Raw genomic sequence first — 27,597 nt, forward strand, 5'->3', positions numbered from 1 at the left:
AGGTGTCTTCAAAGCTCCCTTTGTAGTCAATGGAAAGAGTCCAATTGACTTCAGTAGGAGCCGGATAAACCCCATAGTCTGGAAGCGTTTCTTGTTGTGGAGACTGTCTTCCTATATATGGCAAAACATCAGAGACACTGACATGACAACACAACAAGTAATAAATAACAACTACTACAACTAACTAATCTTTGGAAGCTCACCCCCTATTAATTTGTAGGACATGTTCAGGTAGAGAGATTCTTTGTATTGCAACAGTGCCAAGAGGCCTCAGTCAGGGATCAGGGCCCCATTATGATAGGGACTGTACAGGGACTGTATTAAAAGTTTGAAACATACAGTATATTTAAGCATCTAAAATTCCAGCTGATCAGTTTCCACAGGTATCTGCTGTCCCTCTGCTAGCATTGCTCCAATGCTGAGATAAGCAGGGCTTGGGGAAATGGGGAAATAACATGTTTTCAGACTTCCATGGTATTTGGAAGGTATTTTTAATGTGACTGAAGAAAGCAAAGCCAGCCTATCTGGGTATAAAAGTTATCTATCCCTGTTGCTCATTTTGCTCAACTTCTAGCACGTTTGCCAGGAAAAACTGAGAACACAACTTCTTGAACCAATGCCAACTTCTTGCTCTAAGGCAAATTATATATAGGCATATTCTTATTTATTTAATGACATATGTGTGAGCTTCCACCTGGTGCATGTGTGAATTTAAAAAATTCACAGTACTTGGATATCAGGCTTAGAAGGCTTCTAAAGAATATTACAAAAAAGTGGTTTTCAACTTTTAATCATTATCAACACAAAAGCACCACAGAGCATTGATCTCTCCTCTTTTCTATAGCCTTAGTCTAAAAATAAAACAAACTCAAATTCCTTTTGTTAAATTTCCATCTATTATAGTTTGAACTTTTCTGAAACCTCACTCAGCTAATGATGTTTAATCCACACGTGGCTTAAAGCAACAAGATAGGGGCCTGTGTGTGTGGTAGGTGAATGTGGTTTGGCAGAAGAGGAAGCCTTCTGGATCTAAGGGGCAGAAAGCAATGGAAAATGGAAGCCAGCCTTTTGCCCCTGTTTTTCCAGCTGTCTAACTGGTAACATTTTACTCTAATAAAACAGGGGAAAAACTAATGAGGTTGTGAAAAAATCCTAAGTAAACTGACAATACCATTCACTATTCAGTTCACTGTTCACGCTTAATCTCCATAATTTATGCTGTTTTTCTTTATGAAATAGTCTGTGTTCCCCATATAGAAAAAGAAAGCTTTCAGCAGTGTGCTCAGGGGCTCGAAGATCTCTTTTCCTGGGGGCTGGCATATCAAATTGGGGTAGATGTTTATTGCTAAGAATTGTCAGGCCAGTGCATATTTTAGCTTTGCAAAATAGCGAGCAGTCCCCTAAGGTGCTTAGAAAGAAACAATGGTGGATTTTAGAAGAAAAAGAGGGACACTAAAGAAATCATCTGTATGAAATCCTTTTCTAATTAGATTGTTTGAAAGAGAGCCAAATTGGCTTTTAAAAAAAATAAAAAGAAGGGCGGGAGTTCTGGATTCACTAAGGGAAAAATCAGTGATTTCAGGTGGGATCTCTTGTATTGAATCAGGATCTATAATTCAGATTATTAGTCCTTTGATCTGTGGTTTTTACATAGGGCGAAACATTTTGAACATGTTCCATAATTTGTTTAAGACTCAGTAGATCTGACTATTAATTAGGAAAGAGTCAGTCAAATTTTTCAGCCACAGAAAAACCGATTTGCATTTGTAGAGGTCATAATCATCTAGAAAGGTACTTATGTGGCTCTTGACACCTCAGTATTTGAATGCCTCATAATCTCTAATGCGTATTATCCTCAGAACACTCGTGTGCGGTAAAGAAACAGTAGTATCCCCATTTACAGATGGCCATGTAGCTGATAATACTAGACGTATTACCAATTCTTTATCATTGCAAGTTTGAATATAACTAATTTTCTCAGCTGAAATGTATCCTGCATCCTTTTTATCAGGTTATCTAAAATGCTCCAGTGAGTGAGGAAACCGGTTCCCCTTTACTGAAATGGAGTAAAAGACTTGTGTTTCATTTAGAGATGTGAAAAGGGGGAGGGATAGTTCAGTGGTCTGAGTATTGGCCTGCTAAACTTAGGGTTGTGAGCTCAATCCTTGAGGGGGCCATTTAGGGATCTGGGCCAAAAGTTGGGGTTTGGCCCTGCTTTGAGCAGGGGGTTGGACTCAATGACCTCCTGAGGTCCCTTCTAACCCTGATATTCTATGAAAAGTTGAGGGTGCTTTTGATTTTGCAAAACCTCCTTTTGCAGAGGTGTTCACCCCACACTGGTCTGGAAAGGGTTAATGAGGATGCGAAGGAGCTGATTAAATGGTAGGCCACACCTGAGGGGAATTAGATGGCCTAGGTAACTGCTGATTGATTATGGAGCCCTGCTGAGAAGGAAAAGGAGAGGCTAGTATAAAGGCAGGGGGTTGGGAGCTGAAATGAGCTGCACTGAGGAAGCCTGCAGTTACTTTCTGGGTATTATAATGGTGAAGGCCTCCCTTACCGCTCTAATGGAGCATGTAGTCGTGCCGATACAAAGGGACAGTGAGAGACTAAAGTAGGAAAGAAACAAACAGGGAAATAGACAATGGAGCTGCAGTATGCAGAGGCCTGCTTCGCTGAAGGCAAGTGCAGCCTCTCTTGAGGTGGACCTCAGAGTTCCTGCTCCTGCTGAAGGGGGCTGACAAACAGCAAAGGGGGACCCAGATCCTACTCATGTAGGTCTTAGAAAACCAGCAGAGATGAGGCACAGATATTTCTGCTTGGCAAAGTTGGCCAAGAAGCAGAATATCCGCTCAGGATCCTGTGGGAAGTGAGCTCCAGGCCCAAGAGGCCGTAAGCCCAGCCAAGGAACTCTTAGGCCTGTGGATGGAGAGGCCACCTAAAAAGAGAATGCCCCCACCTATACAGAAGCCTTGGCCTGAAGGCCAGGATGTAGAAAAGCCCAAAGGCATCCAACCTGTTAGGAGAGCAGGAGGGAGAGGCTTTTGCTTGTCTTGTAGGGAAGCGGGACATGTGAGGAGGCATTGCCCTGACAAAGAATAGAACAGTAGCCCAGGGTGGGGCAAAGTTCTGGCTAAGGACCTGTAGGAAGAGGTAGTGACTCACTGCATGGGCATCACAGTAATAGAGAAGGCTGACTGTGCTGTAATGACAGATGGTGGGAAGGAACTGAAAGAGAGCGAGTGAGGTTCCTACAAGGATCAGCATGAAGGAGGCAGGAAGAAACACAGCCTAGGTAGAATACTGTGGGAAGGTACTGGGGGGTTATGAGGAGCAAAGAAATAGGTTACATGAAGAGCTGCTAGCCACAGAGCAGACCTTGCAAGTGGGTGTGCAAGACCTGGAGTTCCAGTGGGAAAAATTCAGAAACACTATGGAGGAGCAGGGCAGATTGCATCTCCTGGTGGAGGGCCTGAAGTAGGAAAGGGATGACCTGTGGGCCCAGCTTTGGTAAAATACAGGGCGGGAGGAATCTGTACCCCCTAGGGTTGCAAACTGGAGAGGGAGAGTATATGATAGTAGGGTAAACACCCCCAGCCTGGAAAGGGATAGTGAGGTTAAGAAGGCACTAATTAACCAGATAGGCCACCTAATTTCCCTCAGTTGTGGCCTAAGTAACCCCAGATGGATGATGGAGCTGAGAAAGAACAGATGGGACTAGCATACAGACAGGAAGCTGGCAGCAGAAAAGGGCTGCAGACTGCAGTGAGGAAGCCTGCAGCCACTCTCTGGGCACTAGGGTGGTGAGCAGACCCGTTACATTCCTCAATCAGATTTTTGGTTCTGCACAATCAAAACTAAAATGAGGGCTAGCTGACATCTGGGCTCCACATTCTTTCCATCTAAAAGTTCAGAGATGTTTGAAGACATGGTCTGGGGTTTGGCTCATTTCAATAGAAGCTTATTATTCTGATCAGGTAGAAAGGCAGAAAACTTCTTGAATCAGTTTGTCCTGAAATACATTTAACTGACTGCAAGACAATAATAAATTACTGCTTTCCTTCCACACCCATATTTTTTCCCACTGAAATATCACAGGCCTTGGCACTGCTTAGACAAAATAATCCTTTGGCCTTGGTTTTCCTGAGTCGTAGTACAACATTCCCTCGATTAGGGAAAATTAAATAGACTAAAATATGAAAATATTAGATAAATATATGCAAGAGCACAATTACAGAGGAGCAATATTTCTCTGACCTTCACCTGAACTTGTAAATTACTGATTTATTTTTGTGGTAGTTGCTTAACATGCCCCACTTTAGCTCCTGCCAGTTATAAGACAGCAAAAAAAACAAAACAAAAAACCCACAAGGATCTTCTTAAGCTCAGTCTGAACCAGACAAACCTCAAGAAATGTTTGGGTGTAGCTGTGATGATTAGTGGCTAAAAAGAAGAAAATTCAAACCTGCAAACCAAAGCTTTGTATCTATACATTACATAAAGTAGCAATTACCGGCACATGCACTGAGGAGAGGAGCATAGCAAGGGTGTGCCTTTTTTATTTCCAAGAGGATACTTAGGACAGTAAAGTATGCACATCCTGAGGTTATGCAGCTGTCATCTTGTTCGTTGATCCTGACTTCTGGAGTTGCAACCGCATGAATCCAAAAGTTTTCATGGATATCTGAAGGCAATAGCTATACAGGGGTATAACCAGTGGTGAGCTGGAGCTGGTTCACACCGGTTCGCTAGAACCGGTTGTTAAATTTAGAAGCCCTTTTAGAACCGGTTGTTCTGCTAGGGACAACCGGTTCTAAAAGGGCTTCTAAATTTAACCGGCCAAAAGTGGCGCCTTAGGCGCCAACTCCATGGGTGCTCCAGCCCTGGAGCACCCAAGGGGAAAATTGGATGGGTGCAGATCACCCACCGGCAGCTCCCCGTCCCCAGCTCACCTGCGCTCCGCCTCCTCCCCTGAACGCGCCGCCCCGCTCTGCTTCTCCGCCCTGCCCCCCCTGGCTTCCCGTGAATCAGCTGTTTGAGCAGGAAGCTGGGGCAGGCTGAGAAGCAGCTGCGGCTTCCTGCTCAGGCCCAGGGAGGCGGAGGTGAGCTGGGGTAGGAGGGCCGCCTGCACCACAGCAGGTAACCCGACGGGGGGGGGCACACAGGGGAACCGCTCCCCGCCCCAGCTCACCTCCGCCACCCTCAGCCTGAGCGGGAAGCAATGGCCTGCTTCTCAGCCCTCCCAGGCTTCCCGCGCGAACAGCTGATTCGTGGGAAGCCGGGAGAGGGGGCAGAGAAGCAGAGCGGGGTGGTGCGTTCAGCGGAGGAGGCGGAGCGGAGGTGAGCTGGGGTCGGGTGCGGGGCGGGGAGCTGCCGGTGGGTGCTCTGCACCCATCATATTTTCCCCTTGGGTGCTCCAGTCCGGAAGCACCCAGGAAGTCGGTGCCTAAGGTGCCACTTTTCATGTGATCAGTGGGGAAGTGGCTGCTCCCTCTGCCCCCACCCGAGCTATGCTCTCCCGCCCCGAGGAGCCAGAGGAACCTGCCGGGTGCTTCCTGGGAGCTGCCCCAGGTAAGCACCTCCAGGACTCCCCACCTTGCCCCCTGCAGGTGCCTCTGGCTCTTAGGGGTGGGGTGTGCACCCACTATGGTGGCCCATGAGACCCTTCTGCCCAGTTCTGGGGGCAGTCAGGGGACGGGGAGGGGGATGGATGGGGCAGTGGTCCGGGGGGGGGCGTCAAAAAACGTGGTGGGATTGGATGGGGCAGGAGTCCTGGGGGGCGGGGGTGGGCAACAATCTCTTGTGGGGTGAGGAGGGAACCCGTTAAGATTTTGGAGCTCATCACTGGGTATAACAAGTGGTACATACTGAAGTTGGGAAGTTTTGAGGCAGTAGTTCAGATTTTACTAAGATTCCAAACAGTAGAACTGATGCACTTAGAATCATAGAATATCAGGGTTGGAAGGGACCTCAGGAGGTCATCTAGCCCAACCCCCTGCTCAAAGCCCCAACTAAATCATCCCAGCCAGGGCTTTGTCAAGCTTGATCTTAAAAACCTCTCAGGAAGGAGATTCCACCACCTCCCTAGGTAACCCATTCCAGTGCTTCACCATGCTCCTAGTGAAACAGTTTTTCCTAATATCCAACCTAAACCTCCCCCACTGCATCTTGAGACGATTACTCCTCACTGGTACCAGGTGACAGAACAGGAACAGTCTAGCTCCATCCTCTTGGGAACCCACTTTCAGGTAGTTGAAAGCAGCTATCAAATCCTCCCTCATTCTTCTCTTCTGCAGACTAAATAATCCCAGTTCCCTCAGCCTCTCCTCATAAGTCATGTGCTCCAGCTGCCTGATCATTTTTGTTGCCCACTGCTGGACTCTTCCCAATTTTTCCACGTCCTCCTTGTAGTATGGGGCTCAAAACTGGACACAGTACTCCAGATGAGGCCTCACCAATGCCAAATAGAGGGGAATGATCACGTCCCTCGATATGCTGGCAATGCTCCTACTCATACAGCCCAAAATGCTGTTAGCCTTATTGGAAACAAGGGCACACAAAATTCTAACTTTCATTTATAAATCTCACCCAATCTCTGGGCTACTTATAGTGAGAAAACATCCAATTTATTTCCATGAAGTTGTTGAGGATATTCTATAACCACAGGCGTTTTGTTAACTTTTACAACAAAGTGGAGATTTCTAAGATGAAATTTTTTACCTCAGTGGGGCAATGGAAGTTTTGCTGCTACTTCAGTGTGGGCCAGACTTTTACTCTATTATTTCTTTTTCTTCCTATTAATGGGCCTGATCCAAAGCCCAGTGACGTCAATGGGCATTAGAACACACCCTATTAAATCTCTTTTCCAGCCCATCTTCTCCCTTTTGAATAGGGTCTCCCACCAGACTGCGATGTAGCCAATTGGCCCATACATAACACATGCAGAGTTTTGTCACACTAGATACCCAAGGGGTTGTCTAGAGTCAGTCTCACAGTTCAGACTATGGGGTGTGAATTGCAGTGCACACTAGTCCTCTAGAACTAAGTTAAAAGATGACCTAGGTACCTTTTAATTTGTGCCTGCAGCATCCACATGGGCAAGTTACAGTGTAGCATGCTAATGCACCCTGCAATTCAAATCCTTCCCCATCTCCCCCCAGTCAAAACTGCAGGGCCGTGTAGACATATTTTTATTTTAACTGATACAGAATTTCTGTTAACATTGACTTGAAAATGAAGGAGCAGATGGGAAGTTTCTGTGCCCCATTCCCCGCCCCTTTAATGTATTAAGAAGCCCTGAAAGCTGTTGGTTGGTTTTTATCTGTTTCTGGTTTTACATCGGAGCAGCAGTTCTTAATCTTCTCCCTAGCATGACCATGAGGTTCAATCGCAAAACAGTTTCGGGACCTCACTCTCCTAGTTTAAGGATCACCATCCTACCCCCTCATCCAGCCATAAAGAAACTGAGAGTGGCTGTGTGCCACCCTCCCATATTGAGAATCCATACGCTGTTAGTATTGGGTCTTGACTGCCCTGTTTTGCTGGGGGCTGTAAATGGAAGCAGAAGGGCCTTATTCTGCAGCAGTATTGACATTAGTTACGGTTTAAAACCAGAGTAGCAATACCTCTATTCTTTCTTCTTTTTCAGTTTCCTTTTCCCACACGCAGCAGGAGTCATGCAAGAGAGGGTGTGGCAGCTGGGAAAACAGGCAACGTATTTTTCTATGAACTGTGATACCAAAAATCCCTAGTTTTCTTCATTAGAGAAGATGAACAACTGTTCTATCCAAGGATAACCCTTGTCTGACCAAGACAGATGCTGATACTTCAGACAAAATTACCGAGGGATTCTATTATTTCAGGTTAAAAGTTGATACTTTTTGAAGAACAAATGAAGTCATCTTCATCTCACCCACAATCTTTTTCACTGGATAACACCTGCTGAGAGCCTTCTGTCACAAAGCTTTTGAAGGCTGATGGCAGCTTCATGATAATATATTTCAATGGCCCTGGGATTTAAATCCATATCCTTAGGATTAAGTAAGATCAGTTTAAAATGAATAACCCTTTATAGCCAATATGCCTGTATCCTTCACGAGGCACAGAATGGATCGGTTTAGATGGTGGAGTTTAACCCCACTTAGATTTCTAGATTCAGTACCCTTTTCTATGCTTTATATTTTACTTCTATTCACTGCTCTTAACTTTGCTTAGTGTTTAAGATAAATGACAGAGCTCTCAATTAATACTTAATGTATTAATACCCAATATTTGCCTTAATAATACCTCAGTTCCTCTCCCTCCAGAGCAGACGGGAAACTGAGGCTTTCACTCCTAGTTTGCTCATATGAATTTAGTCATGGGTAGGGACCAAAAGTTACCATCTGAAGGTGTCTGTGATGAAGTGGTGGTGTCAGACCAGTTCCTAGTGGGTGGACAGCCATCTCTCAAAACCCACAACCACACTGGCCGTAACTGACACGGAAGCGAAGGGTTTAATCCTGGTCCCACTGATATCCTTGGCAAAACTCTCATTGACTTCCATAGATACAGGACTTCTTCCTCTCCGCCCCCCGAGGATTTAATGGTAAAAACATAATATGGTCCTGATTCTGAACTTATTCACATCAGTTTTAAACTGGTGTGCCTCCATTTCCCAATACACCCTAGAATAGTGAAAACAGAATCAGGCCCTTCTGTGTTCCTCGGAAATACAAAGTTAGTCTGGCCAACAGATCATACGTCTTGCAGGTTTGTCCAATACCAGAAAACGGCTTAATACTGGTATTTTGTATCTCTGTGGAATGGTAGCTGACAAGTGGTAAAGACTGTGAAGCCACTGAGCAGTTACTTGAATAGCAGTCCAGTTGAAATCAGCTACTCACCAATTGGGATCTGGCCCTAAAAGTTCAAGAGAAAAGGAAAGACAGGGGAAATCTGCCATTTTCACAGTCAATATTATAAAGGGATCATAACTGTTTGTCATGGATAATGAGGTGAGTTTACCAGGAAAAAGAGAGAATCTTAAAACCTAGATACTCTTAAATTCAGCTTTCACCTTTCAGAAATAATATAGATACTAGTAACATGTCTCAAAAGGTTTCAGAGTAACAGCCGTGTTAGTCTGTCTTCGCAAAAAGAAAAGGAGTACTTGTGGCACCTTAGAGACTAACCAATTTATTTGAGCATGAGCTTTCGTGAGCTACAGCTCACTTCATCGGATGCATATGGTGGAAACTGCAGAAGACATTATATACACACAGAGACCATGAAACAATACCTCCTCCCACCCCACTGTCCTGCTGGTAATAGCTTATAGATATTATAGATTATATATATATATTAAATCTTATAGATAAGCTATTACCAGCAGGACAGTGGGGTGGGAGGAGGTATTGTTTCATGGTCTCTGTGTGTATATAATGTCTTCTGCAGTTTCCACCATATGCATCCGATGAAGTGAGCTGTAGCTCACGAAAGCTCATGCTCAAATAAATTGGTTAGTCTCTAAGGTGCCACAAGTACTCCTTTTCTTTTTATGTCTCAAAAGGATAAACTTATGAAAAACGTCATATTACCAGACTTCTGCAATTACATGTCTGTAATATATATTACAAATAATATATATATATATATATATATATATATATATATATATATATTTATATATACACACACAGACAGACATACATGAGACACATTGCATAAAATGGATAATATAAAACTTGCTCAGAAGTTCATATACACACTATATACTGCAGGAATCTGTTTTATCTTTTATATATAATATTATACAGACACACACTTTGAAAATGATTAAATTGAAATAAACTTTATCCAGAGGTTGCAGTAAGCAAAGGTCTCAAGCCTGTCTTAAAACCAACGTTTATTCTGAGATTTGGTCACAAACCCTGTATGTTTAATTTAGAAGTAACTTTATCTTAGTGCTGAAGGAATCAATCGAATTTCCAAAAACTAACTAACTAAAATGCAGCCTTTTCAGGTGCAGAGTTGTATTTAATTCCACTCAATGTGCATTGAGGTTACAGGGACAAACCATCCCGATGTGCAGAAAAAATAGTAAATATGGCAGGCGACCAGCTTGGCTTAACAGTGAAATCCTTGCTGATCTTAAACACAAAAAAGAAGCTTACAAGAAATGGAAGATTGGACAAATGACCAGGGATAAGTACAAAAATATTGCTCGGGCATGCAGGAGTGAAGTCAGGAAGGCCAAATCACACCTGGAGTTGCAGCTAGCAAGAGCTGTTAAGAGTAACAAGAAGGGTTTCTTCAAGTATGTTAGCAACAAGAAGAAAGTCAAGGAAAGTGTGGGCCCCTTACTGAATGAGGGAGGCAACCTAGTGACAGAGGATGTGGAAAAAGCTAGAGTTTTTAAAAAACTCAATGCTTTTTTTGCCTCTCTCTTCACGAACAAGGTCAGCTCCCAGGCTACTGCACTGGGCAGCACAGCATGGGGAGGAGGTGACCAGCCCTCTGTGGAGAAAGAAGTGGTTCAGGACTATTTAGAAAAGCTGGACGTGCACAAGTCCATGGGGCCGGATGCGTTGCATCCGAGAGTGCTAAAGGAGTTGGCGGATGTGATTGCAGAGCCATTGGCCATTATCTTTGAAAACTCATGGCGATCGGGGGAAGTCCCGGATGACTGGAAAAAGGCTAATGTAGTGCCCATCTTTAAAAAAGGGAAGAAGGAGGATCCTGGGAACTACAGGCCAGTCAGCCTCACCTTAGTCCCTGGAAAAATCATGGAGCAGCTCCTCAACTAATCAATTCTGAAGCACTTAGAGGAGAGGAAAGTGATCAGGAACAGTCAGCATGGATTCACCAAGGGCAAGTCATGCCTGACTAATCTAATTGCCTTCTATGACAAGATAACTGGTTCTGTGGATGAAGGGAAAGCAGTGGACGTGTTGTTTCTTGACTTTAGCAAAGCTTTTGACACTGTCTCCCACAGTATTCTTGCCAGCAAGTTAAAGAAATATGGGCTGGATGAATGGACTATAAGGTGGACAGAAAGCTGGCTAGATTGTCGGGCTCAATGGGTAGTGATCAATGGCTCTATGTCTAGTTGGCAGCCGGTATCAAGTGGAGTGCCCCAAGGGTCGGTCCTGAGTCTGGTTTTGTTCAATATCTTCATAAATGATCTGGAGGATGGTGTGGAGTGCACCCTCAGAAAGTTTGCAGATGATACTAAACTGGGAGGAGTGGTAGATACGCTGGAGGGTATGGATAGGATACAGAGGGACCTAGACAAATTGGAGGATTGGGCCAAAAGAAATCTGATGAGGTTCAACAAGGACAAGTGCAGAGTCCTGCACTTAGGATGGAAGAATCCAATGCACCGCTACAGACTAGGGACCGAATGGCTCGGCAGCAGTTCTGCAGAAAAGGACCTAGGGGTTACAGTGGACGAGAAGCTGGATATGAGCCAACAGTGTGCCCTTGTTGCCAAGAAGGCCAGTGGCATTTTGGGATGTATAAGTAGGGGCATTGCCAGCAGATCGAGGGACGTGATCGTTCCCCTCTATTCGACACTGGTGAGGCCTCATCTGGAGTACTGTGTCCAGTTTTGGGCCCCACACTACAGGAAGGATGTGGAAAAATTGGAAAGAGTCCAGCGGAGGGCAACAAAAATTATTAGGGGACTGGAACGCATGACTTATGAGGAGAGGCTGAGGGGACTGGGGATGTTTAGTCTGCGGAAGAGAAGAATGAGGGGGAATTTGATAGCTGCTTTCAACTACCTGAAAGGGGGTTCCAAAGAGGATGGCTCTAGACTGTTCTCAGTGGTAGCAGATGACAGAACAAGGAGTAATGGTCTCAAATTGCAGTGGGGGAGATTTAGGTTGGATATTAGAAAAAACTTTTTCACTAGGAGGGTGGTGAAACACTGGAATGCGTTACCGAAGGAGGTGGTGGAATCTCCTTCCTTAGAAGTTTTTAAGGTCAGGCTTGACAAAGCCCTGGCTGGGATGATTTAATTGGGGATTGGTCGTGCTTTGAGCAGGGGGTTGGACTAGATGACCTCCTGAGGTTTCTTCCAACCCTAATATTCTATAATTCTATGAATGTATCACTTTTAAGCAGTAAATGTGAATTAAGGAATCATCTCTGGCCAAATTCCTACATTTGCAAATAAATCAGGTGCAAAGTAAAGAGGGCAGCCTATACGATCTAATGATCCCTTCTGGTCTTAGATTCTATGCAACCTAACTGCAGAATACATGCAAAGAAGCCAGAGGGCCACCAAACTACTCCAATATTGACTCATCTGGCACAAATTTCATCCATAATCTCCTCTGAATATCCCATGTGCATACACGAGAAATAGTCCTTGGCCTGCTTTGCTTCTGACCACAGCTCCCCAGCTCTGCATATAATTGACAGCATTTGAAGATTAGACAGGCTTAAAATTACTTTTGAAAATTTCCTACATGCTTATCTACCAGTTTAGGCACAGATCCTTGAGCTTTGAAAATCTGGCTACATGTGCCTAAATATGGGTTTAGGTGCCTAAATGTACGTGCCTATGAGTAAAGTTCCAAAAGTGTGTTAGGAAATGAAACTCAGGAGATCTGTGCTTCTAACTTGCTATGGTGCTTTAAAAGTTGTAGTCCTATTTTCGCAAAGATCCATAGCAAGAGCAATGGTCATAGTCTCTTGGTGTAGCAAACAGTTCATGTGCATGTGGCAAATACTGTTGTAACTTGGGGATGGGGATACTGATATTGAGACATGCTGGGTTTCCAGACAAACACAGCTTCATATTGCATAGTCAAGCATACTTCCTTTGCCTAAATATCCTGAATACAAAGTACAACAAAACTCCTGAAGGTTTTAGCCTCTTTTCTCTTTGCTGTAGGTAATGTACATTAAGGAAATAGTGCAGCTGATACAGTTATTCTGAACTGTGGCAGGAAGTGAGGTTTTTAACAGAATGAGCTTTAAAAATTCCAGATGTACTCACATTAAACCCACCAAAAAAATCTAAGCCCAGGATCAACTTTCCATTCCAACTAAACCCGATCAGACCTCTAAATGTAACTTTTGAAGAAATGCCAGCCTTTTCTTTTAGAAAATCTTAATTGGTTCTTACTAATGAAACAGAAAATGCCATTTGGGGGGATGACAATACTTGCATTGTTTTATTCCATTTTACTAGTCTGGCTTCTAAGAATACTCTGCATACTGAATACTGTGTTCACTCAAAAAAGCCCTCTCACAAAACTGAAATGATAGGGATTCTGTAGGTTGGAGTGAATGCAACAACAGAATAAGGAGGAACTTTTAAAAACTGGAAGGGTTCCTTTTACCATGCAAGTATTTTAAAGGCAATATTCTCATAGAAGTCTCAATTTCTTCCATTTTCAGGTGTTCAAGCTAAACAGTAACACAGAGGTTGATCATATTTTCAGGGTGCTGCAGGAAACAGCGTTGGCAATTTAGTAAGGTTAAGATCTTCATCTTATTTAGATTGAGTGAATACTGGTGTTGGGAGGCAGTGCCATCTTTTTGATAAGGCATCAAACTGAGGTCTAGATCTCCTAAGGTTAGTCAAGATGGCACTTTTCACATGGGCACATCAGTCTCGCTTTTGGAACCAGGACCAGGTGAAATTCTTGGGTAAGTACATCCTACCTCCTCAGATTTCCTCAGCAGTTCAGTAGAATACAGTATTCGTCTCCATTCCCTGTCCCCAAATACCACGTGGTGGTGTTATATGCTGTTAAAAATATAGCGATGCTTCACTCCAGAGATGTCTGTGCTTCAGTGTCAGGCCAGGTGATCCCTGGGCAGGTCCAGAATCCAATCTTGTAAATCATCTGAGCGGAGTGCTCCTGTTGCCATCAGTGGCAGCTCCAAACACAGAAGTCAGGCCCGTACTTTCTAACGCACTTTGGGATCAAACCAGATCACATCCACATCCAATATGAATCACACATCTACGTGGAGGAATTAAAGCTGAGCATGTTTTCCATACGCGTTTGACTTTTTCCATCTCTAGTAACTGAGGTTGTAGGAGGTTTCCCAGCACATTTATCCCATCATTTGATTTGCTATCTAAATTTTGCAGACACATTCAATTTTCTGCCTTCCAATTTATTTTCTTCTCCTCCTGTATTGATTTTGGCAGCCTTGCTCTGGTATGTTAAGAGGTAGGGAAAAAATGCTCCTCACCAACCCTGACCGTCATTTCTTGAAGTGATATAGTGGTCAAACATCTGCCTCATATAACATACCCCCTTTGCCTCGTATATCCACTTCACCAGCTAACTTAAACTGGGCCATAAAGGGTTACAGAATGATTTATGCAGCTGTTCAAAGAAGCAACATATTTGCCAAGCTGAATCTCCATGAATCGATTTATTCTGTATCACATGCTACTTGTGAAAGCTGAGGCTATAATAAACATTTTTCACTAAGAAATTGGGAAGGACAATGGGAGTTTAAAAGGCCACAGAGAAAGGAGGTCAGGAAAGCCACTTATTCTATGAGAAGGATATAGCAGGCTGTTTAGAGCTGCTGGAATATGACATAAATGATCTTAAGGCAAAAAGGAAACTTTAGAACTGCAAAGGGAAGAGTAAAAGTAGATTAATAGAAAGAACAGATGAATATGAATGTTGATCTGACACATTTACATTTACTGTATGACTATAAAGTCCTTATTCCACATTTCAGAGTGTAAGTCTGACCCTTTTAATGGGTGAAAGCAATGCCTTTAATGAAAGAATTTGGATCCAAGCTCCTCTTGGCTATTAATTTTGTAGAAAATCCAATTGAAGACAAAATTCTTCCATTAAGCAACTTGGCAACACACATGCTAGAAGGTAATTATACTGAGGTAATCATTTATCCCAGCAGTAGCTAACTAAATTAATTAGGACAGCTTAAAAGTCTGTGTGTGAAGTCCCAAACAACTGCTAAATGTTATATTACATGCAACCATACTGGTTCTTGACATTTGTACTGGGAATAAATACTTCATATAGTAAAAAAATTACCCCATGCTCCCTCCCCAAGATTACTGTGGTCATTGAAAAAATCACATGGCACTTAAAACAAGCATAGGGGTGTCATGTCCTGATGTCCTGGCCAAAATCTATTTTGAGAGAGTACTAAGAGCTCAGTCCTATCAGGTGCTGAGAAACTGCTGCAGTATGCTGAATGCCCTGAACTCCTGTCAATTTGAGGGTGCTCAGACCCTCTCAGGAAGTACTCAGCACCCAACAGTTTTGGGCCCAGAATGCTTATCTAAATGGCATCTACAGTTTCAAATAGATGTTGTATTTCTTTTCACTCCCTTATATGAATTTACTCTGGCTACACTGGTGAACAGTTGCTGAAGTGATGTGCTGCCAGTATATTTTAAGAGAGAGCTCCCAGAAAAATGTTCCCCTTAGAGCATGATAAACTTCATGTACCAGGCTGCCGTGTAGATAGGAGGTGTGAAATACTGGGACTTTTATTCATTCATTCTAACATTTAAACAAATTACTGGCACATCTCTCTATATAATAGGATTACATAGCTTGGCAAATACACTTATATTAACTCTGTAGGTAGAAAATATGTATACTATATTCCTGAAAATATCCTCACTAGAGCTCAGCTTTGTGTACTTGTGTACTTTGAAATGCGAGGGAATGGAGATTTTGTAAGGACCCCAGTGATATCCACTTCTGAGATCATTAATTATATTACCATAGTGCCTAGGAGCCCTAGTCATGGACCAGGATCCCATTGTGCTAGGTGCTGTACAAACACAGAATAAAAAGTTGGGTCCATGCTAATGGCAAAATCTGGTTTATTTTAAAGGCAAAAGATTTTCTCTCCCAAAGTATTTTTATGACCCTCTGGGGAAAAAAACATCAATACCAGGGGTGATGTAGCCATATCCATGGAAGGAGTGATTCCCATGAAGAGGCAGTGCAGTTACTCCCAATCCTCCCATCAGTTTGGTAGCAGGATTTTAACAAGTGACTCATGAAAATCACATTAGTGAGTAGGCGTTCTATCCCCCAAACAATTACACTGTCAGCAGTGCATGAAAGGATTCCATAAGTATGCCCCATGCATTGGGATCCTTAGGAATGAAACATCACTGTATAAATGTAACATTTACCAGGAAGGCATAGAATGCACCAGCAAATTGTGTCCTTAGTACTAAAGCTTCTTAGGTTAAAAAGAAAAAAAAAAGGGTGCGGGGAGCAGGAATGCTCAGTCCTCTATAAGGGAGTGATGCTGGAGTCAAATAGAAACCTACATTGAAAAGATCAAAGCATCCATGCTGAAGGAAGAAATAATCAGTCCAAATGAGAAGAGCATAACATCTATTCCATTTGCTTATTTACTGAAGGAGCTCACTCAACACCCTCCAATAAAAATGAGTAATTTTTGTGTGTCACCTGTCAGTAATAATCTCTCTCTCATATACACACACACAGAGGCTTCTGAAGCATCATATATCAAAGTGCACTGTGAACTCTTTGAGTATGTATACTGTTTTGTAGAAAATGGTCCATGGTGCAGCTCTTGTTACTGATATTCTTATAATTCATGTTAGGATACTAGGCAGGTCAATGCTTTTTCCTATTTGTATTTTTTTTTAAAGTAACAGAAGATGCATTGTACACTGTTGTCAATATGATCTCTACCTGAGTAGGGACTGCAGTGTTTGGCCTAGAACAGGGAACAGAAGGCAAAATTGAAGCAAGGGAATAATGGGATTGACCATTCCATTTCTTCTGTGACAACTAGAGAGGATTAAAATAGGGAGGGTTTGTCAAAGCAAGCTCAGACCGGCTTGACATTTGCTAAACCAAAGTCAACACCAAAGGTAGTTCAGAGCCAGCGTCCATTCATCCAAATCTCCAAAGACTGAGAATGTGAGAAAGTTAAGGGACACAGCCCCTCCCTGTTAGAATATATTGTTACTGTGGTGGAGTGAAAGAAATAGAGCTCTTAGCACTCTGATGAGTAAATTAATTTGTGAATTCAACAAAGGACTGAATTAGCAAGCATTTTACCAGATTTTGGGCTTGATTCTCCATCATCTTCCATCTTTTGCAGTTATTTATTACTCATAATTTCCTCTAATGGCTTTACAGATTCACTGGTGAACAGACCAGACAAAACCTTGTTTCACCTTGCCAATCCCCCTGACTTCACTGTATGATTAGTTTTCATAGCTGAAGTTCATAATTCACCCCACACATCACCTTGGGAAAGCAAGTCTGAGTATCCCCTCACATGCACTGTCAAAAGTCATTCCACTACAGTCAATTGAACGACAGTGCTACAAAATAAGGACTGATGAAAGAAGACTGGTTACTTATCAATGAGAGCTCTGTAGGTGGAGCACTTCCAAAGAACACTGGGCTTTTCCCATGACCCAGCACTTCCTTTAATGCTTCTTATAGGAGGATTTTAAAAAAAAATCCATATGTGCCCAGTTTAAATATTTCAGTTAATTATGCAGATGTAACATTACCTCCATTATATCCACATTGGCACAGCACAGTTTTAACAAAACAGCAAGCTAAATGAACCCACTTAAAAATAAACATTTTTTACACACAGAGGTGGGCTGCTTGCTTCTGAATGGCTAATACAATTTAAAAAAAACAAACACAACTTTGTCTTTGTAATTTAGATGTATGGATTTTAATACAATCAGACTATTTGGCTGTCACTTCCATCAGAGACAAGGGTACCTACTTCTCTATTTTAAAAAATGAAGTGTAATGTTGAGCTTTATAGTCTGTGGTCCCAAATTTTCAGAAGTGACTTGTGATTTTAGGTGTTCAGTTTGAGATAAAGGGGCCTGATTTTCAGAGGGTGGGTGTACAGCACTTTCTAAAAATTAGGCCACTCTGGGTACATCTACCAACCTCAAGTCTGCGTGACCTGGGCTTGTCAACTTAGTGTTTCCAAGGTTTTGCTTGAGTGTCACATACCACTGTGAACCTGGGTTTATAGTTGCTGGACCCGGGTTTTACAGCTGTGCAGATGCATCCATACTGTACTACACCAACCTTCTGACTCAAGACTGTGGCTTGACCTGCATCCGATATACTGCAGCATGATAGGGTTTGGACCTGAGTCACAGCAGGACATGGGCTTGGATTCATGCCCACAGCTGGATCCTGGGATCTGCGTCCTGAGTGCTTGCTGACCCAAGTCATACTGATTTGTGTGTGGATGGAAATGGGGCTTGGGCTCAAACCTGAGTCAGCACCCGAGCTTAGTGTGTAGTTTAGACACATACCCTTAAGAAGATCCCTAAAGTTGGGAACAGAAAACTACTAGTTACTTTAAAAAATGTAGCCGAGGATTCCCAGAATACAATGATGCTATGATAACAGCTGAGAGAAGCTTGATGAGTTCTGCATTCAAAACAGAAATAAAATCTCAGATTGATAGGCCTTTTGGGGTTTTATAAGTAGTCTTTTACCCTACAACGGTCGCTTCCATTTGGAAGTAGCTTTCATTACATGAACAACACCAAAGAGCCCCTCAACTATTTGACCACAAAACTATTGACTACTTGGACTGTCAACACCACAAAGTAGCCCAAATAATAAATTAACTTTTTATTAAGTGTGGTTAACATTAGCATTACAATGAGGGATTGTTTGAAAACAAGCTATATTGCTGTTGCTCAAAAGCTAGAAGAAAGTGGTTCTCGGTTTCTTTGTTTCTCCTGGAGGGCAACCACAGGGGTTACATTAAATCTTTTAAAACACATTGACAGTTGAAAAAGTGCTGCTGCTGCTCTAGTGACATTTTATGCTTTCTAATTACTATTAATTAAGTTAGCTAAAGTTGTTTACTTGTTCTAGTAAGTTTTAAGCCTTGTGGAGAGACACAGCTGTCTCTAAACTTGAACAAACTTAGACCCTGTTCCATTACTTATGTGGCATTTCCAGTGAAGGCAGTGGGGGATCTACACGGGAAACTTCTGTTTGACTCTGGTGTTATGGACATGGCTGTGTGAAATGCGCACAGCAAAGCCTGAAACCTGTGAAACTCACCTGGTCTGGGCATTCCACTATGAATTCAAAAGTCAAAACAGGTTTGCTTAAAAGGTCTAAGGCTCAAAAACTATCTGGAGCAGCATTGCACTGCTTCAGAACAATGCAGCACTTATGGTTTGGGAGCACATGAAACTCCATACTTGAATTGTAGCTATATGTAAATTGAAACCAAAGCAAACTTTGTGCTACCCTGGGGCCTGATCCTGCATCTCTTACTTGGACAAGACTCCCCTGGCTTCAAGAAGAGCTTTGTCCATGGGAGGAGTGTAGGATTGAGCCCCAAAACCTCATTTTCTTACCTCTGTAGTAGCACTGAGGAATGTGTGTGCACAAGAGTATACATTGGTGGAATCAGAAACAGCTGGGATTGGTCTCAGTAGTCCATGAGGTAATTATAGATAGTATTCGTCTTCTGCTAAATTGTATAGATTTAGAATGCTCTAATATATCCTGGGGTGGCTTTTCCCTCCCCCACCCCACACACACCCCCTCACAACTCCAGAATTAGAGGATCTTAAAGCTACCTTCCTTCCCTCCTCCCCCTTTCTCTTCTCAGCTCTGCTGAGTGCAAAAGCAATGAAGCAGAGGATCTGGCCACTACAGCTAACAGGACAATGAGGGGATGATAAAACTGCCACTCCAGATTAGTGGATTCCTGAGCCTGATTCTCCATGGATTTATGCCTTGTCTAGTCACTTATACCCATGCAAAGTGAATGGTTCGATTCTAAGGTGACTTCACTTTGCACAGATTTAAATGAGGGTACAACATAAAAGGCAATAGAAAATCAGGCATAATGTATGCAGGACATTGGAATTTTTAAGGCATGTAAGGCACATACAATGGTAAATTCCACACAAACGTCAAATAAACATTTAACAATAGCAAATGAGTCACAAACTCTATTTTAAATAGAAAGGGGAACATATTCCTGATTTCAAAAATAGAAATTAAGGGTGTAATCCTGCTCCCATTGAAATTAATTGCAAAACTCATCAGACCCTCAAGATATTAAAGTGGCTTACTTTTAATTACATTTCCTTCTTGATGCAAAGCATGACAAGGAATGAAAGCAACTAATGATTCAGTCATTTCAGATCTCTATCTTTCCAGATGGAAAAACGGAATGGGTCAAGTTGCTGACTGGATTCCCCTATGTCAAATGCTGTTATGTGAACATAAAGGGACTTGTTCCTAGAAGATCAGGTCAGCTTTAAAATGCATCAGTCTTTTTTTCCTCCTGATTGCATTCTCTCCCCCCCGCCCTTTTCCGTCTTATTCCTGTATGTACTGCTATTATAATAGCGAGACATGAATCCAATCCAAAACATGAACAATCTCGCACAGACATTCTGAGTTAAGAGGAATGACTTGACTGGTCATTGTTGCCTAATTTCATTATGTTTAAACCACAAGGGCTGATAAAAATAGTTAAATTTTCATAATATGCATTTTTTTTAAAGTGAAAATCATTCTACCAAAAATCAACAATTTTTACATGCAGTATCTTCTGGTCAAGAGATTATTATTAAAGAGGATGGACTTGGAAGTACACTAAAGCTGAAAGGCAGCATTGTCACATTTGAAGAGTAAACAGCATCACATTTCACCTTTTTCTGTCAGAATAGTGCACAATAGTGGTCCCATTGTACTGTAGATGGGGCAATTTTCCTGTCAAACACAGCAAGCTAAGAAATCCCTTTTCACATCCCAAAGCTCTTCTGACCATCTGGAAAGCAAACTTAATAAAAAATAAACTTACTGTTTTCATTTTACAAGGAGAGCTTACCACTCAGTGCTTCAGATGATGCTGAATATATTACATATATATGTATAATTTTTTTATATAATTGTTTACTTCAGAGACTCATAAAGAGTTGTTAAAAAGCAAGGAATTCAAAACATATACTCTATTGAAAAACAAAAGAAAATTGTTCTAGGCTTGACATTTTGATGTGCAAAATTCAGAGCAGATTCAGAGGAAATCCATGAATATGGCTAATAGCTGAGGCACTGAGAGGAAATTATTAGATCAGTCCATTTAAACACAGTCACAACACAGCCTTGTGAGGCTTGGGAGCTCCCATGACTACTACTTCTCTTCTCTGAGGGATAGAGACTGTCACTGTTTTTCACACTAAATAGCAATCTGGGGTAAAGGGCTATTTATATAAGAGTAGTAGAATCTGGCTCAAAGCAAAGATATTGCAATATTCATTATTCTACAAAAATTGTGTTAAATTCACCAGGGCCTGAATTGTGGCAGAACCCCTTGTGGATGGGCACTTCACCAAAAGAATAGGTTGCGGTGGAATAAAACAGATCTAACTCCACTTATGGAAGGGAGGGGCAATACCAAAAGTAGGCAGTGCTGGCCAAAAGAGGGTTGTTACCATAGCATCTGAGTACTTCACAATCTTTTAATGTATTTATCTTCACAGAGGCTGACCAGACAGCAAGTGTGAAAAATTGGGACGGGGGAGTGGGGTAATAGGAGACGATATAAGAAAAAGACCCCAAAATCGGAACTGTCCCTATAAAATCAGGACATCTGGTCACCCTATCCTCACAGCACCCCTGAGGTACTATTAGTAGAAGTACTATCCCCCCCTTTGCAGATGGGCAGAAGTACCCCCCCCCCCTTTGCAGATGGGCAGCTGAGGCACAGAGAGACTAAGTGATTTCCTCCAGGTCATACAGGACAACTGTAGCAAACCAGGGAATGGAACTCAGCTCTGCTGAGTCTCAGGCTAACACCCAAACTGCAGGACCATTCTTCCTGTGCTTGCTAGGTCATCCAGTTGAGATCTGTAAAAAGTGGAAGCTCCTGTTCAAAACCCAGCAATATTGTTAATCTATCCAACTATACTCTTAGCCCAGCAGAAGAATCTCTCCTATCTCGGGGCCTCTCCTTCTGCCCATCCACTCCCACGAACATGATACAGTTCTGTGGTGACCTAGAATCCTATTTTCGATGTCTCCAACTCAAGGAATATTTCCAACACACCTCTGAACAACATACTAACCCACAGAGACTTTCCTACCAAGACTACAAAAAGAAGGATTCTGGATGGACTCCTCCTGAAGGTTGAAACAACAGACTGGACTTCTACATAGAGTGCTTCCGCCGACGTGCATGGGCTGAAATAGTGGAAAAGCAGCATCACTTGCCCCATAACCTCAGCCGTGCAGAACACAATGCCATCCACAGCCTCAGAAACAACTCTGACATCATAATCAAAAAGGCTGACAAAGGAGGTGCTGTCGTCATCATGAATAGGTCGGAATATGAACAAGAGGCTGCTAGGCAGCTCTCCAACACCACTTTCTACAAGCCATTATCCTCTGATCCCACTGAGGGTTACCAAAAGAAACTACACCATTTGCTCAAGAAACTCCCTGAAAAAGCACAAGAACAAATCCGCACAGACACACCCCTGGAATCCCGACTTGGGGTATTCTATCTGCTACCCAAGATCCATAAACCTGGAAATCCTGGACGCCCATCATCTCAGGCATTGGCACCCTGACAGCAGGACTGTCTGGCAATTTAGACTCCCTCCTCAAGCCCTACGCTACCAGCACTCCTAGCTATCTTCGAGACACCACTGACTTCCTGAGGAAACTACAATCCATCTGTGATCTTCCTGAAAACACCATCCTAGCCACCATGGATGTAGAAGCCCTCTACACCAACATTCCACACAAAGATGGACTACAAGCCATCAGGAACAGTACCCCGATAATGTCACGGCAAACCTGGTGGCTGAACTTTGTGATTTTGTCCTCAGCCATAACTATTTCACATTTGGGGACGATGTATACCTTCAAATCAGCGGCACTGCTATGGATACCTGCATAGCCCCACAGTATGCCAACAATTTTATGGCTGACTTAGAACAACGCTTCCTCAGCTCTCATCCCCTAATGCCCCTACTCTACTTGCGCTACATTGATGACATCTTCATCATCTGAATCCATGGAAAAGAAGCCCTTGAGGAATTCCACCATGATTTCAACGATTTTCATCCCACCATCAACCTCAGCCTGGACCAGTCCACACAAGAGATCCACTTCCTGGACACTACGGTGCTAATAAGCGATGGTCACATAAACACCACCCTATACCGGAAACCTACTGACCGCTATGCCTACCTACATGCCTCCGGCTTTCATCCAGAGCACACCACACGATCCATTGTCTACAGCCAAGCTCTACGATACAACCTCATTTGCTCTAACCCCTAGGACAGAGACAAACACCTACAAGATCTCTATCAAGCATTCCTACAACTACAACACCTATCTGCTGAAGTGAAGAAACAGATTGACAGAGCCAGAAGAGTACCCAGAAGTTATCTACTACAGGACCGGCCCATCAAAGAAAATAACAGAACGCCACTAGCCATCACCTTCAGACCCCTGCTAAAATCTCTCCAACGCATCATCAAGGATCTACAACCTATCCTGAAGGACGACCCATCACTCTCACAGATCTTGGGAGACAGGCCAGTCCTTGCTTACAGACAGCCCCCCAACCTGAAGCAAATACTCACCAGCAACCACACACCACACAACAGAACCACTAACCCAGGAACTTATCCTTGCAACAAAGCCCGTTGCCAACTGTGTCCACATATCTATTCAGGGGACATCATCATAGGGCCTAATCACATCAGCCACACTATCAGAGGCTCGTTCACCTGCACATCTACCAATGTGATATATGCCATCATGTGCCAGCAATACCCCTCTGCCATGTACATTGGCCAAACTGGACAGTCGCTATGTAAAAGAATAAATGGACACAAATCAGATGTCAAGAATTATAACATTCAAAAACCAGTTGGAGAACACTTCAATCTCTTTGATCACTCCATTACAGACCTAAAAGTGGCAATTCTTTTAAAAAAAACTTCAAAAACAGACTCCAATGAGAGACTGCTGAACTGGAATTAATTTGCAAACTGGATACAATTAATTTAGGCTTGAATAAAGACTGGGAGTGGATGGGTCATTACACAAAGTAAAACTATTTCCCCATGTGTTCCCCCCCACACACACACACATACACACACACTTCCTCAGACATTCTTGTCAACTGCTGGAAATGGCCCACCTTGATAATCACTACAAAAGGTTCCCCTCTTCGCCCCCGCTCTCCTGCTGGTAATAGCTCACCTTACCTGATCACTCTCGTTACAGTGTGTATGGTTACACCCATTGTTTCATGTTTTCTGTGTATATAAATCTCCCCACTGTATTTTCCACTGCATGCATCCAATGAAGTGGGCTGTAGCTCACGAAAGCTTATGCTCAAATAAATTTGTTAGTCTCTAAGGTGCCACAAGTACTCCTTTTCTTTTTGTTCAAACTAAGACACCCTATTCAGATTTTCTCAAATTAGGGACAGCTAGGCTATTTTCTGTGCTATTTAATGTGAAAAATAGTGTGGTTTGGTTTGTATAAGCCTGTACCAGCTCTGGCTAGAGCAGCACCACACACTCATAGCAGACTTTGCCTCTGTCCAGGCTGAGCCTGGGGTCAGAGTTTGCTAAATTTTGACATCCTGGAAGGTTAGACTCAGTAGTGAGGAATACTGACTCAAAGCTTAAACATCCTTTGGTCTTCCAGGTGGCCACTGCGTCTCAGCACCAAAATAGTTACCTTAACGCCAGTGCCAATTTACACTCACAGGGGATCTGGCCCATCATGTTCAGCACCTATTACTGTACAATGTACAATACTTTGCAATCATTCCTCTTTGGGTGGGCTTCTTTCCAATAATACCTTCCCTGATATGCTGGAGCTGCTACCCTAAAATCTCAGAATCATGGAAATTAGAAGTGGAAATGACCTATTAAGCGTAGAATTTACCTCTACACTCTGTTTTCCCAGGATGGAATTAGGGCTATTAGAGATGGAAAAGACATTTGTTATACTTAACATTTACCATGTGTTTCTCTGGATATTACCAGTTTGGGGGGAATTCTGCCACCAGAAATAGGGTTACCAACATGTGGAATATTTGGGCCAGTGGAAAAAATAGAGAGTGCGGTGGAGAATCATGATAGACCTACTTCCCCACCTCCCGTGAAAGAAAGAAGGGAAATATAAAAACAAAGAAAACAGATCCTTTGATCTGTCCCTTGTGCATTTATCATTGCCTAGAAGTGAGGAGAGGCTTACAGTCACTATGCAGCCCATTAACTGGCATTGAGGTCACCAGGTTGATCCCAGGGAGCAACTTACAACCATCTTGGCTGCTTTAACTTATACTAAAGACACCCTGGTCACACCCATTTTCTCCATGCCATACCCACTACACCAAAGTCCTGGTAGTAGAGCGGTGTAGGAATCATTAAGGTGACTCTATGCTACCCAAGGTTTTCCCTGCATGGGGTGAAAATTTTCAAGTGTCAAGACCTGCCAGCTTCAGGGCAGCTGTGCACCAGGAGACCAGTGCAAAACTGCCCTAGTGCAGGCAGGAGCTGCTCCATGTGATTCAAAGATAGGCCAAAGGTTAGCATCTGTATAAGGGTGAGGGATCTGAATATTAAGTGCCAAATAGTTACTAATATTAATTTAATTGAATTGATAGGCCCATAGGGCACATATCTTCAGAGGTGACTGGGCTCACAGTTTCAGACAAAGAATAATAAAGCAAGTGCAACAGCTTTCCAGACATTTGGGTGATAGAAGAAATAATAGAATAAATGGGGTCAGTCATAAAAACGCAAATAGCTTCTGACTGGCTGAGTGGCCTTTCCCACTTATTCTTCTTATATTTCTTTACTATGGGCTAGATGACTTAGTCACACTTGCAAGTGGTTTGGAACCGAAGCAGCATGGGCTGACAGATAAGTCTGGCAAAATGGCGTGGCCTGAGGATTGAATTCCTTCTAAATTTCATGAAATGTGTAATCTCACAAATTTCCATTCCAGCCCTGGAAACAGCATATGCAGAAAACATCAATTCAAAGCATATTTTGCAGCATTTGATTCTTTTCATTTAAGCACAGCATTTGTCAAAACCTCTAGGAAATTCTCATACAAATACACAGAGGGGAAAAAATTACTACAATAACACATGGAATCACCACCATAAATGCTAACAGCCAGCATGCAAGGAGGTCCGGTTTTGCAATTAAATGCAGAGTTTTAAAACTTTTACATCCCTATTATGACAAAGTACCACTCAGCATTTTAAAGGAAGGAAGTTTTAGAAGTGAACTGTGCATGCATTTTGAAAACAAGCATTTTTATAGCCTGTTTACAAAATATGGGCATCAGTAATTTGACCCCATGTGAATTTAAAATTCATATGCATACCCACTATTTAGTGTATATACAGTACACACAAAACCAATAGTGTACAAAATGACAGGTGATTTTTTTATGCTCAAATTAAGATCCCTTAAAAAGGTCTGATTTTCAGACGGTGAGTCCTCACCCTTTTCAGAAAATCTAGTCTCTTTAAAGGTGTTTCTAGATGGGCACCAAAATATGGAGGCAACCAGAATCACTGATCTCTTTTGCAATTGTTGGCCATGCACTTTATACATCGCAATATGCACTGTAATAATTACCTTTAAAAATACAAAAAAATTAAGGAAAGGAATACATGCGTTAAGTCTGCCTAAGCCATAATTACACCTTTAAAAAGAAAAGAAAAAATAAAATAAACCCCATTTATTTGTGCCTGTAATTACTGCTAAACTCTATGTAATAGTTAACCTCAGCATTGGGCTCTTAGGCACTACAGTATACAAATAATTAAAAAAACAACAATTATGTGGACACGCATTTAGAAGCCATCATCCTTATTTATTACTCAGTTATTGGATTGAATGGAAAGAAGAAAATGTTCTACAATAACATTTGCTTAGGAATGTTTATCTGCTTTCTTACCATTGAATGTTAAGAACACCCTGGCCTGAGGCTGTGAGGATCCTTTTACAGTGCTAGAGTAAATAAACATCCCAATCAACACGTGGACTGCTAGAAATGCCATATCTTCAGATGTGCAACTTAATATCCAAGAAATAAAACCTAAAAGGAGAAAAAAGAGCCCATTACTAATTTTACATTATATAAATTGTGTGGACCAAAATCAACAGTACAGAACAGTAGGTGTCAGAGAACTTTGCCAGATTGAAGCTATAATATATGACACTTCTGCTTTTTCTTTTCAAATCTGAAATGTTTTGTCTGGATATGTTCTGTGTTGGCACTAAAAGAATTGTAAGCATTTTACTTAGGACGAATAGATATAAAGTTTTAGGTGAGTAAAGACTGCAGGATTAGACCCAGTTTATTTCAATAAGGACAATTCCAATTGCTGGAAAAATAATTATGCTAAATGTCAAGGCAGAGCAAAGCAAGGACAGGGGATAATGTTTCATGAATAAAAGCTGGTTGATATATTTAGACCTCTCTCCTTACTGTACATCATGTTTAATCAATACAGTTTTTAAACTTCAGGTCTGCTTGTTTTATTTTTTTTACATAGTGTATTTTCTAGTATATAAGAAAC

At 42.3% G+C, this 27,597-nt stretch overlaps 1 protein-coding gene across 1 annotated transcript in view; it reads right to left on the reverse strand.

Annotated features, from left to right (window-relative positions):
• SEMA3C (semaphorin 3C) overlaps nt 1-27,597 on the reverse strand; it is a 162,366-nt gene that overhangs the window by 131,051 nt on the left and 3,718 nt on the right. The window contains exon 2 of the mRNA XM_073328628.1: nt 26,973-27,113. Coding sequence (XP_073184729.1) covers nt 26,973-27,075 — 103 coding nt within the window. The 5' untranslated portion in view covers nt 27,076-27,113. The remainder of the gene's footprint in view (nt 1-26,972; nt 27,114-27,597) is intronic.

Source organism: Lepidochelys kempii, chromosome 1 (genome assembly GCF_965140265.1).
Source record: "Lepidochelys kempii isolate rLepKem1 chromosome 1, rLepKem1.hap2, whole genome shotgun sequence".
Classification (NCBI taxonomy): Eukaryota; Metazoa; Chordata; order Testudines; family Cheloniidae; genus Lepidochelys; species Lepidochelys kempii.